This window comes from Seriola lalandi, unplaced genomic scaffold (assembly GCF_002814215.2).
Source record: "Seriola lalandi dorsalis isolate HSWRI2012SDOR001 ecotype SW California unplaced genomic scaffold, Sedor1 jcf7180002053855, whole genome shotgun sequence".
NCBI classification, from domain to species: domain Eukaryota; kingdom Metazoa; phylum Chordata; class Actinopteri; order Carangiformes; family Carangidae; genus Seriola; species Seriola lalandi.
In genome coordinates, this window is record NW_019524408.1 from 5,435 (window position 1) to 26,605 (window position 21,171).

At 38.2% G+C, this 21,171-nt stretch overlaps 1 protein-coding gene across 3 annotated transcripts in view; it reads right to left on the reverse strand.

The window, feature by feature from the left end:
• Window positions 1-1,018: 1,018 nt before the first annotated feature.
• Window positions 1,019-21,171, reverse strand: part of LOC111651922 (cell adhesion molecule 1-like) — a 151,691-nt gene continuing 131,538 nt past the window's right edge. For 2 of the 3 annotated variants that reach the window (XM_023402000.2, XM_087172833.1), the window contains 3 exons: window positions 17,367-17,417; window positions 5,308-5,436; window positions 1,019-5,163 (listed from right to left, as the gene is read on the reverse strand). In XM_023402000.2, coding sequence (XP_023257768.1) covers window positions 5,045-5,163; window positions 5,308-5,436; window positions 17,367-17,417 — 299 coding nt within the window. In that variant the 3' untranslated portion in view covers window positions 1,019-5,044. The remainder of the gene's footprint in view (window positions 5,164-5,307; window positions 5,437-17,366; window positions 17,418-21,171) is intronic. The other variant, XM_023402001.2, reaches the window with a different exon arrangement.

Below are 21,171 nucleotides of genomic sequence, written 5' to 3' on the forward strand. Positions count from 1 at the left end.
TTGTTCACCCACTATTTATTCCCACATCATTTAATTATACCTCAGCCAAGCCAAGTGCTACATGCCATCAATCTCAATCAATCAATTAGCCAACTAAACAAGCCATGCTCAGACATTCGTTCACTCTCAATTTCCCCATTGTGCTAATTACACTTAAACATGTCATTCCAAATTAAAATTGAACATTTAAATGGAATTAGTAGCGTCTAACTGAAACATCACCCTTGTACGTTCATGATGCACTGAAAACTGGTACAGCCGAGCAGCAAATACTTATACCTGCTTTCAATTCAGATGCATAATTTCAAGAGTTCAACCTCGAAGAAAAATTAATAAATATAGAGAAAATCCTATAATCTGCTGTTTTTAAAAAAAAATAAAAAAAATCAAGGCAGGTATTTAATGTTCCTTGAGGGAAGCATTATATTTCAGTGATTGTATGAGTGAGGGAGAAAAGTGGCTGGTTTCTAAGGTTAAACTATTCCCATTAAAGTTTGAATAATGTTATTGACCTTTACCTGGGATGGATCACTTAAAGTAATGGGAAATGGTGGCACTGACAGAATTATGATGACAGAATAGCTTATGGTTATGAATTAGGTCTTGTTCCTCGAAATGCCTATCAATTTGTCAAATCACGAACATCCACATGTTCAGCTGGAAACCTTAACAGGGGCCCCCAAGCCTATCGGTGTCAGTCATTTTGTCATTTAAAACATTTCTCGCCTCCATCTTTACCACAGGTGCATGTGTCAGTCACCAATGGGAGCTCAGATTGCTGCTGCTGCTGCTCACCCACATCACATCTACATTGGTACAGTAGTTTTGCCTCAACATTTGACAAGTATCAGCAGCTCAGGATGAAGTGAGCAGGTTCAATCCAGCTAATGTATGCAGCATGTTGAACGGGCGAAGTGAATTTGACAACAAATACAGATTAATAAATTCTGCTGTTCTCAAGCAGGACAGGACTACAAAGAGAAAATACGTTTTTGATCAACTCACCACAGCACACCACTTTAAACATTGATATCTTTTTATTAAGACAAGTACTCTTCTGATTTTTTTTTTCTTTTGTAAAAATGTTGGTGTTAACCAATACAAAATATGCATGGTCATATGAGAAACATCCTCTTCACTACACAAAAGAAAAATGTCGCCTGGGTACAGAGAGAAATTTCAGATTCAACAACAAAAACAACCATCTGGGGGGTAATAAAACAACCAGTCCCCCCCCCCCCCCAGGCTGAAACACGAGTTTCATCCAAATATCCAAGACATGTTACATCATTCATAAAACTTCATGTCACAGTAAATACGCCATCTTTTCATCTATGAAACTTTATGCTTGAATTGAATGAATGCAAACAGATGCTTGTCTGGTTGTGGTCACATCCTATAATTACTAAATAACCAATACTGTATGAGCAAAGTGTTACAGTGGAAGAGGAAGAAGTTTATGAACATCATCGTGATTTTGTTGACACTGACTGTACATAATTTTCATTTGCTTAACAAATCTAGTTTTCTTTCTTTGTGAACTAGGTCTATGCAAAATAATATTTAACGTTTACTGTAACAGTGCACCATATTAAGAACACATAAACATGTACAACTGAGAAAAACATGTACATCTTGTGATTTCTTCACTTTTCGAATAGCTGTGGTACTACAGTATATACTTGGGGCCTTAAATTTGCATTCTACCTGAGATGCAAAAAACAACTATTAACACTCATGAACCTGAGAGAGTGAAAACAAACATACTAAATATCAAGTATTAAAAAAAAAAAAAAAAATCAAAAATTGGATTAGAATGATGCTTCTGACAATCTTTTAATGTTCCTCGATTAAAAGCAGCAGTCACTTCATAACCATTTAAGATAAATATCAAACCCAAAAATAAAATTTGTCATGCAACTGTTTCCATGACACCAAAACTCTAAAATCCACAAAAATGTACTTTTGTATTAGCTTCGTATAGCGTTTAGTACTGTATTCCTCTCTGATAATACTAGTGAGCCTTGTCCTTGAAGATATCCAAATAAATAACAAATGAAGTGAAGCAGAGAAAACAATTAGGATCAAATTGAAATTGTTTTGCGATCACTAATCAAGACAATATACTACATCCTGGCATACGACATTCGAGTCAGTGGAAGCTGCCACACCACCCTGGTAAACAAAGAAATACTTTTTTTTTTCTTTTTTTTTTAAACATCAAACTCATTCCAGCTTTTTATTTTATGTTCCATGTCGTATTTTTGATGGAGGTCTATGGTGCGTGAACATAGACAATGTGGATGAGTACTGGCCCTGTAAGTTAGAAAGAACAGAAATATACAAGATATACTGTAAGTGTGTACATGAGGATACTTTACGATACTAACCATATGCCTCAAAATCAAAGAAGGCACTAAATTAAGTCCTTCAGTCTTTTCCTTTATAATGATAAGTATCAAGAGGTGGGTTTAAGGCAGTGGTTATCCTTTTTTCAATACATTTACAGATTTTCTTTTTTCATAATTCAGGCAATACAATTCAAATCTCTCACTAATTACCAAACAGGTTTTAGAGGGATGGAGCGTGCAAGGTATGCACACTGCATCTCTGTCTGCGAGCATCGGATCTTCTGAATTGATTTTGTGAAAAAAAGAAAAAAAAAAAGAAAGAAATTTGTAACAGTAGACGGCTCCTCTGTGAAGGTTTGAGGCTGCTGGATGACAGTAAGAAAATGATCTTTCCCAAACCAAGTCACAAGCGCTACGCAAATCTTTGATAACTTGTAACGGCTCTCGGCCTTACAAGTTATCAAAGATTTGCAGCCCAAAGGTAAAATGTCTTTACAGACAGCAAAAAAATATAACTGATTCATGTTACCAGTGATTGAATGTCTTTTTACTTGGGTGTGGGCAAGGGCAAAAAGTCTGTATAGCAAGGATTTCTAAGCCAGAAAATAAGCAGTGAATTTTTTTTTTTTTACTTGCTTGATACTTTATACATCACTGAAAGGAAACCGCCATTGAATGTGTGACATTCCTTCCTCCCTTCAACACAATACAAGCAAATAAAAAGATAAAACCTTGAAAAATAAAATAAACCAAAGTCCTTGTAACATTTCCAGTTAAATGCTCAATATGCTGTATTATCAGGTAAAAATCAATTATTTACAGAGGAACACTCTGCAAAGTGGACTTTCAGCCATTGCTGCAAGTAATTTTCACTCTATATATGCACACAAGCATAATGATTATATTTGGTCTAAGGTCGACCATGTGGGTGGTATGAAAATGTGAAAAATTTCGTCTTCAAACCAAAAGCACGCACAGCAGTCTGTACCGATATCTAACAAATAGCACTTTTTAATAAGATTTATGATCAATACAGCAGCACGGGTCACTTTTAGGAACTAGAGAGTATATATACTCTGACCCTGCAGTCAACATAATGTCTGCCAACAGAGAGGAAATACTTTTAGCTCTAATTATTAGAGCAACGTTTTCTGCCATGTTTTTTGGTCCAACTATCCCAAAAAAAGAAAATATTCTGATCAAAATAGTCATTAAAACTAAACATAAATCTAGACTCAGGCGGTGTTTTTGAAGAAATAGTTTGACATTTTTGGAAATACACTTGTTTACATTCTTGACAAGAGTTGGATGAGTCGATTGATACCATTCTCATGTTTGTACGGTAAATATGAAGCTACAGCCAGCAGATGGTATGGTTAGCTTAGCACAAAGGCTGGAAACAGCTAGTCTGAATCTGTCCAAACGTAACAAATCCATCTAGCGCCTCTAAAGCTGACTAATTAACATTATCCCATTTGTTTAACTTGTACAAAAACCCAAGTGTAAAAACTACACATTGTAGTTTTATGGAGGGTCTTTGGTAATTGTATTTTTTTTTTTACCATTGGACAAAGCCAGGCTAGCTGTTCCCTGTGTTTCCAGTCATCACGCTAAGCTAGCTGCAGCATCATATTTATCGCACAAACGTGAGAGTGGCATCAATATTCTCATCTAACTCTCAGCAAGACAGTGAATCAGCATTTTCCCAAAAAAGAGGTTTTTTTCAGAACCAGTTGTTCAGCTAATGTCAAAAAAGGAAAGAAAGCAGATGACAGTAAATATTATCTGCTATTGTTAATTAACTGTTGTCCTCTGAATCAGCAGAAAATCCAGATATAGAGCTTTAAAATGAATGAAAGGTTCAGCTTTTCTCTATAGAAATTTTAACTCCATATCATGGCACATTACAGCTGTTAGGATGTCTTAGACTGTACTCCACAATACCCTAAACAAACGCTAAACTGACCTCACATCTAATTGTCAGATGTTTTCTTGAAGCCAACGAGGGACCAGTTGTACTTTGCAGTTTGGTGCGAAATGATACTTAACAGCACTCCTACTTCACTTTCAGGAACAAATACATTCTATCGTGAGCAAGATTATTCACAACTGTTACGTTAGTAATCAACACAGTGACCTCGAAGGGGTGGTGGGAAATCTGAGCTGAAATATGTGAAAACCAATCAGACCTGCATGTATTATGAGGGGGTGATGTATTAGCAGGGACTGTTGGAGTTTGACCCACTGAGGAGAAATGTGTTGACGCTGTATTCCAGTTACTGAACTCTGGAGATTACTCAAAAAAAAAAAAAAAAAAAGTGAGGATGAGCTGGCTCCTCAGATCTGGGTACATGAGCTAAAAGCTAGCTGCAGCACACATAGACAACAAAATAAACAAAAGAAATAGAACAAGGCACAAAATTGTCTGTAAAATAATTGAACTGTACAGAATAGGCCCCAGCAGTCCAGGAAGGGTCGGATAGGAGACTCAGCAACGCCTCTTATTACCACTAGGCCACGGCAGTCCTACATACCATTTTTTTCCTCATTTCTTTCTTCTCTTCCTCTTTAAATCTCGCCCTCCCTGCCCTCAAGCCGTCTCGTAACCAATCAGAGTTAGACATAATGCTCCTACAGCTACAGCACCACCACCATCAGCAGCTTTCCCACCCGTCTCTCCTGGCCTGTCCAGTTTAGATATAATACTCCTTCTTCTCATCTGTGTTGTTGTGTCCTCCCTCCGCATTGATGATGGCCGTGTCTGCATCAGCTGCATCGTCAGCCCCTTTGGCTTCATGTGTGAAGTAAGTTCCTGCAAAAGATTACAGACAAATTAGCCAACACACCTCCTCATCCTCTTGTGCACTTCAATCCTATTGCACTCCACTTGCAACAAAAACACTTGAACTCTAAGATGTGTTCATGATCAAGTATGATTGCATTGCCGGTGCTTTACCTTTGTGTCTGGCAAAGTATCGACCAAGAACAATGAGTGCACAGAGGATGGCAAACATCACCACGGCAACCACTCCTCCGATGACAGCATGGTCAATTTTCTGTGGTGCCCCCTCACCGGCTCTGGAGTCTGAAAACAGGACAATAACCGTAAATAATTTCATGATCAGAAAACCCTCTCGTCCAGTCACAAGGCTAATACCTTCACACAGAGGGGGACCGCACTAGAAGCTATGGCTATTAAATCATTAGGCTGCCAAAATAAACTAAATTGGTTGTTTTTTTTCTCAAGGCATTTTAGCATGACCTAACTTCGAACAGGAAACAGTTGAAAAAACTGCCAGTTTATGTTGTTCACCAAAAAATGAGATGGATTCCACAGCACACGTTGGTCCACAGAGGATGATAATGGTTCACAATTTGTAACTAAATATCCCACAAAGAGGCTATTAAACCATTTAGTTGTTACTTACTGACAAATCCTGCAAACCACTGCCAATAATTTAGCTTTATAATCCCCTAAATAAGGCTTTTTTCTAACAGAAATGTTTAATTTTTCCTCATTAATTTCCTTCACAGCTTTATGTACAGTGTGATCATCCCACTGCTCATGAAAGAATTTAAAGTCAAAACCAAAATTAGCTCACAAAATCCATTTGCATATTATATTTAAAGGAATACCTTTATCTAATAGCTTTTTTCGCTGTTGCAGAGTTATGTCTGTACAGCAAATATGAATTGAGGCACAGTTAGTAGCAGGTTAGCATTGACATCTTGCTTGGATCCGTCCAAAGGTTAACAAATCCACCTAAAGGCACCTCTAAAGTTTACTAATTTATAAGCTATTATTTGTTTGCTCTTTGTACAAATTTAACAAAGTATAAAACTTTTTGTTATTTTTACAGGTGTTATGTCCCAGACTTTCTTGGCTGGACACAACAGTCTTTGTGTGAAGCTAAGCTAACTCACACAGAAATGAGAGTGGCATCATTCCTCTTGTGTAACAATGTACTACTAATAATAAAGAACATATTTTCCAAAATGTTAAACTATACCTTTTAATTTAAAAAAACAGTATGGATTACATTTACATATTTAAAATAATGTTAAAATACAGATGTCTCTCTCAAGGTGTTATATGTTGAACCCAGCTTATTATATGAATGTTTTCAGAGCTTCATATAGATGAAATGGGTGTCGAGCCTCTTGAGTGAGCAATGTTGAAAAATGTTTTAAGACAGTTATTTCAGCATGAAACAGTAGACACCGTCTGCAATTTCAGTGAGAGTTCACACAGTGTAAAATACATTGTGATTTAAGAGGCAATTTCTGGAAGTTATAGAGCTCAATCATCAGAAATAGACACAAGTTTGGAGATAAATTGGCAGGCGGTGTCCCCATGCAGAGAAATACGTGGTTGCCTCAGGTGTCACAGAGTATCACTGTCTAGCATTTAGCCAGATTTATCCGTGCACCACAGAAGAACAAGGCAAAAATTCGAAGCCTTTAAATTTCCAGTCTCAGAATAGTTCAGAGGCATTTATCAATAGTCTATATCTGTGCACATTTGGACTGATGGAGGAGTGGCTGGTGAGGGAATGGCTGCACTGTTCTTTGCTGCATGAGAGAGCAGCTCAATTTTCCATCACTCTCACTAGTCATGCTCTGAACTTGAATGATTTTGATAAAAGACGAGCGAAGAGTGCAGAATTTCTCAACACTGTGAGGGTGTAATAAGTGGAGCTGAGGAGTCTAGTGACACATTTCGCATCTCAACCGAAGAACAACACCTTATTTAAGTTGCATTCAGTTAGTGCGAGGACATCTTGGAAGTGGAACTCCAATGAAGCTAATTAATGAGAAAAATTTTGTTTCACTTGAGCGCTCTCTTAAAATGGACTCGTCTTCACGGAGCAAGCCACTGCTGTGCGTCGGTATGTGTGAAGTGGGGATGTGAAAGGAGCAGTTTGTTTACTGTATCGGGGATGTCAGATAGCACAGCTCGTTCCCAGAGGAAAGGGAAACGGCCCATGCTCCATGCTAATGAACATACACGCACCAAATGGCCTGTGCACGGTCCTGTCTCCTCCCTCACTCCCCCACACCTTCCTGCCCTCACCTTGCTCCACGCTGTCTTCCGTTTGACACATCCGCAAGGAAACATGCAGGGTCTCAGCCGCCTCTGCACAGCGAGGGAGAGTTTTATTTAACAGGTGGAAAAATCTGCCCAGAGTAATCACTGAGCCTCTATCACAGAAATGTCAGAGAAACTAAAAATCCCATAGCACCTACAGTATCGACTGTTATGGTTGGTTGCATATCATGTTGGCTATATCAAGTACACTACTGAACACTGGTTTTCTGTTTGTCAGTTTTGTATTTATTACAGAAGACGGCCACATAAACATGGTCTCAAATTCAATATACATGCAATAAATATTACTGTTTTACTCATTTCTATTCATTTTATGATGTTGCTGCAGGAGTGCATTATATTGTAAGGAGATTATGAAACATGTTTCATAATGCAATGTAATACAGAGGTCTAAGGTGTATTATGAGATGATTTTAACTAGTCATGTGGTGCTTGAGAAAACAGATGTATGTTTTCTGTGGCTTTGAACAAAAAAAATAACCTTGACTGATGATATATCAGGGTCTATTATTGGGTTTGGGGGCTGCAAAGCTTTAACACGAATTGGAGGTGTCTTGTTTTTGTACTGGATGTGCAAATGTTAACTCTCCTGAAAACAATGTGCTGTTTATCATTATTTTAATTTAACAGCGGAGGACATCATCTGCACAATAGGACTGCTAACGTCACACATTCCATAAGCACCTGCATATAATGTAGTACCTGAGGAACCGATCAGTGTCTTTTACCTTAATATGTGCTTAAGAGTGACATTCAAGATAGTCATTTTTCATATTAAGTGTTTCACATGTGAATATTACACCAGGAGCCAGATGCATAAAACTCTGTGTAGATTCATGACTAAAACTATGTGCACGCACAAAACCAGAAATATGCATACGCATTCTTTTCGGCAGAACTGTAAATGTGTGCGTACACATGGTTTCACTTTATAAATCTCACTCATTGAGAAATTGGGCGCATGTGCACAAGCCTCATTTCCACTCCCACAATTAGCCATAAATGGATGAAGACACTCCTTTAATCAATCAATTTGGATTAAAAAAACACTGCCACAGGTTATCAGGCATGGCACAGAAAAGAAATATGAGAAAGAGGTGAAACTGAGGCTCTTACAAATGGGAGACAGAAACGTACATCAGTACCAGACTAGTACAATCACTCCAACTGCAAAGTCCTGTTTTACTCTGAACTTCACTTATTGGGACTAAACAGGTGTCTAATATTGTGATTAGTAAATATTAAAATAGTATCGAAACAGTTTACAGAATGCCTCACAATAAAAAATAAGGTCATTAAATGATGCTAAAGGAAACATTGAGCACACAAACACAATTATTTCGGTTTATGAATCGTAAAATAGTTTTTTCTATGTAAATATGTAAACATGATGATGATGATTATGACGAATGCAAACTCCGTGAAGTTGATTTTATTTTATGTTAAATTACATGTCTCAGCTTATTTTGTATTTTCACTTCACTGTAGCCTGGTTTGCTTTGGAAAACCGTATGTAAGCATTGTCAAAAGAATGCGTGAGGTGCGCACATTCTCACCGCACATTATGTATTTATAAATACCAATTTATGAGCGGGAAGTGCGCATGGTTTTTGTGTTTACACACCATTTATGCATCTGGCCCCAGGAGAGTCTAGTGAAAACATGCTAGTGGTTGCATTATGAGAAATAGAGGTTACAATATTTTTGAGCTCGACCCATATTAGTCAGGATTTCTCAGCGGATGCTGCATCAATTTTTTCTTTTGTTTATTTATCATGTGGAAAAAATGTCGTACCTAATTCACATAATAACTAACATGGTTTCTGCAGTGTTCACTAAGTTAGATTTAAGACCTTTTTTAATACCACATAGAATACAATTTAATATCAGTTTCAAAATCATACCTGACAAAAGATTAAAATTTGTTAGAGAAACAGTAGGGACGATATGGCTCAAAATTAAAGTAAAAGTAAATTTTTTTCATTATATTAATTAACCAATTAAAACATAATTAAGGCAGCTATTATTATATACAGGGGTCTCTAGCACGAAGCCAGATAAGATGGATATCCTGCTATGTTTGGGCTTAACTCCGGTATTAGGAACCCTAAAGCTATCCAGGAGGATTACCATGGTAACCTATGATTCAAGGCTAACTGCTCCAGAGGAGGTTAACTTCAGAGGATCAGATCAAAACCTGTCCACAGCCTGACTACTGACCAATCAGATCACTGGGAAAAAACTGAGTCTTAATTCCTATTGGATTCGTAGATAAAGTAGTTTACAATAAAGTGACCAAAAATAAAGAGCAATAGATATTTTTATAGATAATTAGAATCATTCTGCTGTTCTATGTGACCACCCTGGTCTTAAATGTAATTATGAATATAATTACATAATGACTATAATAGCTTAATTTTAATTGCAAAAAAATTCTTTCATTCCTGTCAGGATTCCTGACACTGTTGATGCTTTTACTCTCTTATTCCATCACTGCAGCTCAGAATAAATGAGGAGACTTAGAAGATAATTGGAAATACAAACTAAAGCCTCTGTTGTCTTTTGTTAGAAAAATAATCCACACTGTTAGATATTTCCCATGATTATAAATACAACCTGCCAGTAAGATAGACTTCATCAGCCTTCAGACTGACATTACTTTTAACTTTAATAAGTACTTTACATATTCAGAATACATTGTTCATCATCAGACAAAAAAAGAACTCACTGTATGCTTAAGACATAATATAAAAACCCCAGCACTTATTTATAACCTTGCCTTTAATATTTGTAAATGATTTCTAATGTTTCTACAACATTAATGATTCTAGTTATGTGATCATGTTTACATTTCACCTTGTTGAATATCACTTTCTGCTGTTACTTTAACCAAAATTACCCACAGATATGACAGTTTCATCTCATCTCATATATGAATTACTTCATTCATGGTTCTGACCCTAACCCACTAACAAATCTGCCTCTTTCACAAGAACATGCTCGTAGCTGGTCGGTAAACCGAGATTTTAACAGCCAGCTTTGTGATACACATTTTCAAGGATGGCCAATGTTCAGCTCAGTGAAGCCAGGTAACCCCACGAGAACCAGACTAAGTTTAGCTGGCTTCGTGTTACAGGCCTCTGGTTCAGTTGAACCAGCAACTCAATAAAGTTTTTTTTGAACTGTGTTTATGCAACATGTGTTCATGTTATTTTGTCCACTTACTATATTTGACTAACAGAGTGAAAGGGAGGTTCAGGCTCCCAAAGTGCTGATGTGTATCTGACCCTGATCTCAGACCGCCACAAGAACAGATTTTCTTTATCAATTGTCATATTGCTGTTACTATCATTCCTCCCTCTTCCTGTGTAAATTACTTATTCGGTGCTCTAACACATCCAGGATCAAGAGAGTGATTCCCTGCGGCCATTCACGCCCAATATATATGCATTTATAATACTAGAAGGTGCTTGTAAGAAAAAAACGTCCAAATGACAGACAGTGTTATTACAGCGGCCTTTGTGGCCTCACACTTGAAATAAGTAGAATTTGATTATGTCTGTAATGTAGCTGGTGTCCATACCGCCAGCACAGCTCTGCTCACGGGTCGATCAGGGAGTGCTGACATGCCCACACCGGCGTCCTGACAGGATGTGCACAGCCGTGGGGATTTATGGGGGAATAAAGAGGATTTGCAACTGATGCCTGTGTCTGCGCGGCGGAGAAATCTGCTCCGCTGAACAGCTAGTACCACATGCTTTACAGTCGCACCTTTCTGTCTCTGGACTGGAATGACTAATTGCCACTCTGGCCCGTAACAGAGCATCCTATCAGACTTATCTGTCAGTGTGGTGATCAGAGCTGCGAGCTTGTCACCAGGCTGATTACATGGAACATAATTTCAGTTTTCCCATCTTTTTTTCTTTTCATATTTTTCACACAACGAGGCATATCGCATGCACACACACACACACACACACACACACACAGATGCGGTAAACCACACACACAAACACATAACAATTTATAGATGTAATTACATGGACATAATTGAAACAATGACTCTCTTGCATTGATAGAGCAAAGCCCTCACTTGCACTGAATAGACTCTCACAGGACAAAGGGGCATTGCTGCAGAATCAACTTAAGGACCGTCTAGCCATTTTGCAGCATTGAACTGTTAACATCCGTGGCTTTTATATTTGTTACTGTTCGAAAAGGAAATGAACGTAATGAGATGGGCATACATGGACAATCTCCACCAAATCATTTTTCGTATTGCTGTTGTAGCAGACCATCAACAGAGCACAATGTTGTCCTCAGTTGAATTCCAGTGCTACTGCTCGCTCGCTAAATAGTTTCCGAGTCCTTTGTAATAACCCAAACAATGATTTGAAGATGTACAAACACAGCTGTGACATTTAACAGAGGTGCAGAAATACAAGTGAAGGTCCGGCTACAACTAATAAAATGGCAAATGAATGGAAATTGTGACAGTAAATTTGAACTCCTGGATGCCTGTTTATTATATCTTTTCAGACTGGCAAAATTCTGCTCATAAAAGCCGCTAGCACCCATCTCCACTTCATACTCCCCCTTCAACTTGTTTGTCCCCCAGTGGAGATCAGGGCAAGGGAAAAGGTTGACAAAATAATAGAAATCACTGCTCTCTTCCAAAAGTTGCCTGAAGTAACATGCCACAAAGTACACTTTATCAGCTGAAAGTGAGGACACAATTTGAGTTCATTGGCACATAACATTCAATCTCCAAACCCTAATGTGCTAAGTAGAGTTCTCACAACTGCTCCATGAAAAAAAACAATATTACTGCAATGAAACACTCTTTTAACTTCAGGGTGGGCAGGCATTACTAACATACTCCCTGGAGACCAATTAAAATGGACCATTACAATATTTTCTTTCTTTAATAACTGTTTAAAGGAAAGAAAAAAACCTGCAGGTCAGAAAAAAAACAAAATTTCAACTGAATCAGAGTAAACAAATGTGAGGAAAAAAGTAATTAGCATTTCTAAATGATTCTTTAATTTTTCCAATGAAATACTTCAAAGAGAAATGATACATGTGAGAGTTAAAACAACGTTGGTAAATGTTTAATGACTAATTATGTTGAATACTAAATGAACTCTTAACAGTCTTTGTTGAAGTCAATAGTGTACATGGAATTGAAGCTTGAATCCCAAGACTAAACAGCAGTGGAAACCTGCCAACACCTAACATGTACTAGTGCTGACGGAGGAAACAGCAAACAAAACATGTATAAAAACCTGCCAGAAACGGAGCCCCAAAATACCATCTGGTGCGAAATCACACGATTTTCTCACTTGGAAAAAAAATGCCATGTGTTTGTTAGAACAAAGACATGGAAATAACCCTGAAGCCATGTATATATTCTGTGCACCGCATGTTAAAGTCATAAGGATCTACAAATCCCTGACAGCTTAGCCAAGAAAGCAATAAAAACTTCATTATGGTTTGTAGTATTATCAAGTCTGAAGGGTGCAGTAATGAAGGCCAGGCTCTGGTTCATGTATAGTGCAATGTTTGCTTGCGAAGCTCTCACTGGTAGTTAATTTACAGCATTGTACTATCCATAAACCAGAAGGCTGTTGACCTCAGAAATGACTGTTTAACTCATATTCTTTAATGTTTAGTGTTTTTACATTCCTTTAGACAAGGGTGTGGGTGTGGCTTCAGAGGTTTGTGGACACACTGAAATAAAACAATAGCAATGTGTTTTTCATAAAACTAGAAAATGTTATGTAAACTTATGTATTGTAACTCTACTTAAAATAAATTTTAGTTTCATTTACAGATACCCGATAGACCATTGTTGTATTTAATTTTTTTATACAAAGAGCTGTGATTTACTCTTTACTCTTTGACTGATATGCATTAAATTAAAATACAGATTAAATGTAAATGTATGAAAATCCTAGTTCTTAGAACATTTTTCAGCCCTGAGTGATATTTACAAGTAGTAATTTCAGGCTGCATAACGTCCCAACAACCACCAGAAATAAGGTAAGGCCATTGCTCGTTAAGGTTATTGCTTTGAGCACACAGTGACATGAGCTATAAAAGTGAGAGGGACAAAAATGGGAAATAGGTTTTTGGAAAGTGACGGGAACAATGAAACTTACACCCATGCCTTGAGTTTATTCAGTGGACGTCTTCCTGTAGCATGCTAAACAACAATTTACCCTGGACTGCAGATCTGCGGAAACATAGGGTCTTTTTAATCAAGTCTACAACATAATTCCTTGTTCTTTGTCTTTCCTCTGGCTCCTCTCGACAAGCCGGGGGAGAGGGGGTTACTGAAGGCTTAGCCGGGATATGATGTCCCTGCCTTGGATCATCTCTGAGCATCTGACGAGCTGGAGCATTATCGCCACAGACTCCCTTTTTATTCCTTCAGAGCTGGGGATTCTGGGTAAACTCTACCCTCTGCCCAAAAGAAATACAACCACTGACAAAGAACTTGTGGAGTACTATTTTTTTCTGTGATGCTCTAAACATCTACTGTCAGTCTTGAAGACAATATTTAGCTGAATTCATTATAAAATCATAAACTACTGTGTTGAGATTATGACGTCTGAATGTCTAAAACGGGATCACTGTGAAAGATGGTCACACATATCTGCCAACTTTTTGTTGGTACAAGAGGTCAACTAAAAGCTTTTTGTTTAAGTGCAAATATTGGTAAAACTTTATTTTAGGGGTCCAATATTTTTCAGATAATTTCCTGTAAACTTTCCTAATAATTTCCCCCCCCAAAAAAGATGGTTTTTAGTTGCAAATTACCGGGATATTCCCAAGAAAGGCCAATGCAATTTAGTTCTAATTATAAGGGAAATTAAGTGTTATTAAGTACCTGCTTGTTATATTCAAATTCTTTTTTATAAAGAAAAAGGAAATTCTGTAGTCTGTAAATGAAGAAATTTTCATAAATTCACATCAGTATCCATCAGTAATGTCCTGGTAATTAACAGCTAAATGCCTAATTTAAGACAATTTCTAGAAAATTATGAGGAAAGGTTCCTGGAAATTAGCTGGACAATACAAGACCCATAAAATATAAAAATAAAAGTGTTACCAAAATATTCAATAAAAAAACATGGAGATAAACAAGGCCTAAAGACTGTCCAACACATTAAAGAAATGTTCTTATGACTTATCGCTCCTAAGAGGTCTAAACACACACACACACACACACACATAGAGACACACACACACAGAGATACAGAGATACACACACACACACACATACACACACAACACACAGAAACACACACACACACCCACACACACACACACACACACACACACACACACCCTGTATATTTTAAGTCACTCTTAAGACCTGACAATATCACCTCTTGTGAAACTTTCTAACCATGACACAGCAAAGAAGACAAACAACTCCTGGATTCTGTGCTTTAACGTGACATCTGCTCCCCCGCTGTACAAAACCATTGTTAGGCCTTGAACTGGCATTTCAGGACACAAGGCTACAACAGAAAAAAATCTCCGAAGTTAATTTCTGCATCAATTATGAACCACCAAACGGGGGGAGAGCAGGTTGAAAATGTTCAGCGTGTTCATCTTTGATGCTACAACGGCAAAATCGCATGCCCATGTGGATGTGCTGCATATAATGGATTAGTGAATGGCAGCAACTTAAAAGCTTAATGTTTTCATTCAGTAAATTCATCCTAGTCATAAGTACCAATCAAACCTACCAACACTAGACAACCACTATGTCTACAACGTACTGGTTGTTTATTTGTTGATTATTTGTTCATTTTATTGAATTCCCATCAGCTTTTGCTATGGCAACTAATCTTCCCAGGGTCCACACATTAAAATGTCCAAATAAAAGACTAAAACCAAGGTTCAAACTAAAACCAATAAACAAATAATATCAATTAATGGTCCATTACCGCATAACAAAACATAGTGGCAACAAATTTTCTACACAATAACAGATGAATGGCAATTAATATTTAAAACAATATAACCAGATTTAAATACACAACTATCCCTGAAATGTCATGAAAATTACAACAACCTAAGATAAGGAAGCCGCTTATGACCTGGTTATTCAAAGTTTATATTTTCAATCTATAACCAGTTTCAATTATAATTAGTTGAAAAACTTAAATGATGTTTCTTGGGGTTTTTTTTTCGTAATAAGCTCTTTGATCTATATTTGACAATGAATGCTTCTGACAATTTACTGACTGGACTTGTAATGTTAGGATCATATATAGTAGCAGTCCAATTGCCTCTGATTACAACAGAAAATCGCAGCTGGTGGTGGCAGCGGCGGCGCCAATTCACACTCTGGTTGTAATGGATCTGTAAGAAATCGTGCTGTACACTTCCTTATTGGCGAGAGGAAAATGCTATACTGTGCCGTTATGCTGATTAAGGTAGCGCAAAGCAATCTACCACAAGCCAGCTTAGCATTGCCCCTGTGACAGGGTATTTAGAAGAGTAGTGAACTGCAAGAAAGCTCAATTACATCCTCCCAGCATGTACTGCATAAATCACGGTAAATCCTTTTTCAAGCCTGTCTTTCGGAAATTACTGGAATGTTACAGCAGAAAACACGGAGACGGCTGCATCAGTGTTACTCCAAGGAGAAGAGCTTAGGGAAAAATGCAGAGTAATGCAGAGCTCTGCAAAAGCAACTTCCTGTTTGACTGGGCCACACCCAGACAGAGTCAGAAAGCTGAAATTATGTTGTATCTATGCAGCATGATCACTGGCATACTGCCGAAACTAAAACTGAGACAGAAAAAAGCAGGTTTGAAGTAGAAATTTCAAAACATGAGGAAGCAATTTAAAAAATGCAAAGGAGAAGTGCGCTGTCACAGTAAACAGAGATTTTTTAAAAACCCCATAGGGCCTCACAAACATGACTACAGACAGTGCTGTTTATGTGACTCTTGACCCATATTTTTAATGAATAAATACATAATGCACAGATAAACTACTGGAAAGCCAATTGTGTGATCAAATAAATTTATAAATGAATCATATCTGAAAGCTGCCACATTACAATATTGGAGCTTTTGATGCAGTCTCACATTGAGTTTCAAACTTGTTATGTGAATATTGCCACTCCATATTTTTATGACTACATGAATTGCAGAACGATCATGACAAAAGGGCCAAAATTGCCATATCTCTAAAGCAGCTATTGATAAACCGATCTATTCTTTAAGGATAGTTTTTGTATTGAAATGTCACATTCTGGCATATCCAAATGTCAACTCCCAAGGTTGCCTCGCCATCTGTGTAGCCTTAGTGGTGCTTTTGAAATAATAGCTTTTTTTTTTTTTTAATGGTTAATATTGAAATGAAATTTTTGAACAGAGCTAAATCAAAGTCTAAAATAGTGTGCACAGAAGATGGCAAAAGGTTGCTCTGCTATAAACAGCACAAATGAACTGCCTTTCATTTACTTCATATGTCTTTGAGAAAAAATAGTTATTGATGTTTTTTGGCCTCGCAAAGACGAAATGTGACTGGCATTTGTAGGGGAGATGCAAAGGGCATTATAATATGATGGATGGGCCGGTTGAGATATAGCTGCAGATGCTGATAAGATAGCAGAAAGCAGAGTCTCTGCATTTTCTCAGATCAAACATGTGACTGGAAAGGGCTGTGACAGGTGTCTCTGACAGCCGCACGGTGCTTGTCCGCGGTGTCACCTATCAGCAGCACTATCTGATTAAAACTGGCCATCCACGGACTCTCTTAGCCTTAGGTACAAGATCTTTCTCTCCTCGATCGCTTGATCATACATGCATGCAAGCTCACACACACACCACACATATATGATTGCTGAGAGGGACAGTAGTGGGGGCATACAGTACCTTGCGTGTTGACTGGGTTGGTGGTGGGTGTGGGGATAGTAGTGGGAGCATCTAGATGAAAAGAGTAAAAAAAATAAAGAACATGTATAAGAAATAAAGGAAGACAAGAGTAAAGAAAGAGACAAAAGTCATTGAAGATGAGAAGCTGCACTATAAAAATCATAACATGCACATGTTTTAGCTGCTGTGGTGAGTAATATTTTAGGAGACTCCATGCTAGCAGCTCCGTGAGGTTGTACTTAAAGGATAGGTTCACATGTTTTCAAGTCTATTTTACAACAATAGTCATGTGCCCATATGAACATTGAATCAGGTTTTGCTCACTGTGATCATTCCTCCAGAGATCCCTCCTTAAATCAATTTCAGTGTGAGTGATGGCTGGATACAACCCAAAGTCCTTTTCTGTGCAAAAATATATTCAGAGCTTTATTTGAAGTTAACATGAGGCTTAAGCAGCCTGAGTTAGTCAGACAGAGTGAGCATCTCCCAAAGTTACTATTATTTTTTAGAATTAAATCTTTTTGTGTTAATATTGCTTCACTGCAGCTCAGCACAGAAACGCTGTTCAGGAAGCTAAAGGAGGGAATTTGATACTATAAACACTGACTTTGAAAGATATGCAGAGTTAGTTTGATTAACTCTGACTACTTAACATAAACTTTATGATAAAACATGTTAAGAAGGGATCTCTTTAGGCCCTTTATAAACAGGAGGAATGGCTACAGCAAAACAAAACCTGGTTTATCGTACATATGGGCACCTGAATATGGTTTGAAGACAAACTTGAAAAAACTCTAAAACCTATTTCCTTTAAGCAGCAACAATGTTTGAGCTAAAGCTAACATCAGCATGCTAACATGCTCACAATAACAATATGCTGATGTTTAGCATGTTTAGATGTTAGCATGCTAACATTTGCTGATTTGCACTGACAACAACATACAGCTGAAGCTTACGAGAATCTTAGTTTTTCCATGTATTTGGGAATAAACCAAAGTATTGCACAAAATAAAAACTTGACCCAAAGGTGGCGCTGGATGAGAATATTAATGGATCGTCAAAACAATTACAATTCATTACATTCATTCAGGGATTCATGAATGTCCAAAGCAAACTTTTCTGGCAATCCTTCAACTTCAACTTCACAGTGGTGGCACTCCAGGAAAAGTCAGGGAATTATCAGGGCATTGAATCATTTTGGAACCATGAATATCTGTACTAATTTTTGTGTCAATCTATCAAGTAGCTGTTGAGATATTTCAGTCTAGATCAAAGTGGTGGGCTAATGTGAAAATGCTGACCTTCTGCTAGTCGTTAGGATTCATCCTCTGGTGACCATGAATGTGTGTACCAAATTTTATGGCAACCCATCCAGTAGTTGTTGAGATATTTCAGTCAACACAAAAGTGGTGGACTGACCTGAAGGCCAGCATTACTATTCACACTGCCAGCATTTCTAAACATATCAAGAAAAACACTAATATTTGCACAAGGGTTGTATCATATTTCATTATGGCAAGAGTCTGAATTTCTTTTTTGATAAATTTTCTAATTAACTATGAATAATAATGTCTGGCAATCATGGAAAGGTATTGCTATTTTCCACAGTCTCTCTCAATAATTAATGTCAAACTACAAATTAAACCACTCTGGTGGTCTCCCGCTGCAGCACAGCAGAGCCCCGAGCAGCATCCTCCGCCCCACAATGTACTGATTAGGCCTGTCACTAACCCCCAAACAAAATAATCAGAAAGACAAAATGGAGGGCAATTCAGGTATGTGATGGTGCTAAGGAGGGCTTAAAGCTTCCTCATCAGGGGAATATATGCCTGGCTCTGGTGCAGGGGAGAGATAGCACGACCCCTTGCTGTGGGAGAGTCACAGCAGGGGAAATTGGCTGGCTGTCTCTGTGCCTTTACTGTCTGCACTCCATCAAAAGACAGCAGTGGGGGACCACACACTCCCAAACTAATGATAAAACATCAAGGACAGCATAATGTTGCCGCCGGGGATGGAGTGTATGGTGGAGGTGGTGTTGATGGTGGTAGGGGGGTATCAGGGTATCAGGAAGAGATTCTCCTCTGACAGTATTTGAAGAGGGGGGTGGGCTAGATTTCTTTCCCTGTGACCGAAGGCAGTCTGATAGCTGAAATGTCAGTGTCTGGAAGAGGGAAATTGGCCATTCAGGAAAGAGGGTCTTCACAAAGGCCGGGATAGGATGTGGCACATATAATATCCAGCCGAACAAGAATTCTCCATGGGCAATTTCCAGGCTGGATGACTCTGGGCTCAGCATTATGAGGGCTGAAATATGAGTGTATTTTGGAGAGGCCATATTTTCAGGGAGTATTTGTATCAGTGAGGAATTTGATATGAGAAAATTTAACCATAAAGTGAAACAATGTAGGAGAAATTGTTTATCTATGCCTGCTTAAATCTGCCTGCCAACACGACAGCAGGGAAGAGATTTTGCTTTTCTTTTGTCTATTTGTTTCTCTTACTTAAAGTTCCCTTTACGTCAGCTTTTATAAAAGTATTCTCCAAAAACAGAGGGAAATGTCTGTAAAAGAGGTTATTACAATTAATCTAACAAATTCTTATTGAGAAAAATGAATCTACAAGCTCAAGTGTTGAAAGACATTCCTCATTATGTGTGTGATTCAGAGGGATAGCCTGTCATAAGAAGAGGGAGAACCCCGAGTCCTGTCCATTCACATTATGTCAAACCCCTGATAAACCCCAAATTTCCACTGGCTTGTGATTCTTTGACTTCTGGTCCATGGAAGATTTATAGGTCAAAAAGTCAACTGTGGCTAAACCGTGGTGGTAAAAAGCAGTACTGTTCTCCTGCCAACAGGCAGTATGTGTGAGTTATAGCACCAGGTCACCTTTGAGAGAAAGGCCTCTGTCTGGCCAGCTCTCTCCCACACTACACACTGACCAGGGGGCACAATTCACAGCCTGCTGCAGACACACCCTTGTGGACAACAGCATGACAAGCCTCTTTCTCAGCCTTTCGACCAGCCACATACAATACCTGCACCACAATGGGACTTGATTTGATGTGGATTTACATCGGCCTCACACCTGTCTGGGCTGTCGCACAGTGAAAGGTCATTAGTCTTTTTGAAATAGGAAGAGCCCGAAGGACTAGCACTGGTAGAGGGTGGCAGCAGGATGGAAGAGCGCTGATGGACGATTCAGCTGAGCACTATCAATAATACTCACAAGCAAAAAACAACTCATTAAAATAAAGCTATTTGTTGCATGCTATTGGTTAAACAAAAGGCATTTTTGACAGGTGTGTGATGGCTTCAACAGGACCAAGAGTCCATAAATTAAAAACACAAAATGGTAAAAATGCCAGATAAGAGAAGAAATTGGTCATTTTGTAGACAAATGTGAGACTGATGTTGGTAGCCGTGATAAGAGAAGTGTGATAGTTGAGGTTTTGCATTGCCACTGAAAAACAATACAAAAACAGCACAAGGTTATCATGCGAAGACCAATCTATGTGGCAGAAACACACACTAATTAAGCCACTGTAGCAAGCATGATTAGTCTGGGACAACAAACCCTCATATGGACCACAACATGATTTTGTCTGGCATTAAATCCTCCAGAAAAGAGGTGTGGGAGTCGCAGACATAATTATACGCTGTTATGAGCACCTTTTGCCAATCTCCTGTGTCTCATTATAGCGAGCTGAAGTCATAGAGCTTCCAACGCTCGTACACCAGAGGAACAGTGTTTAATGGAAACTGGTAAAATATGTGGATAGGAAGATACTAATTGAAGAAGTCAT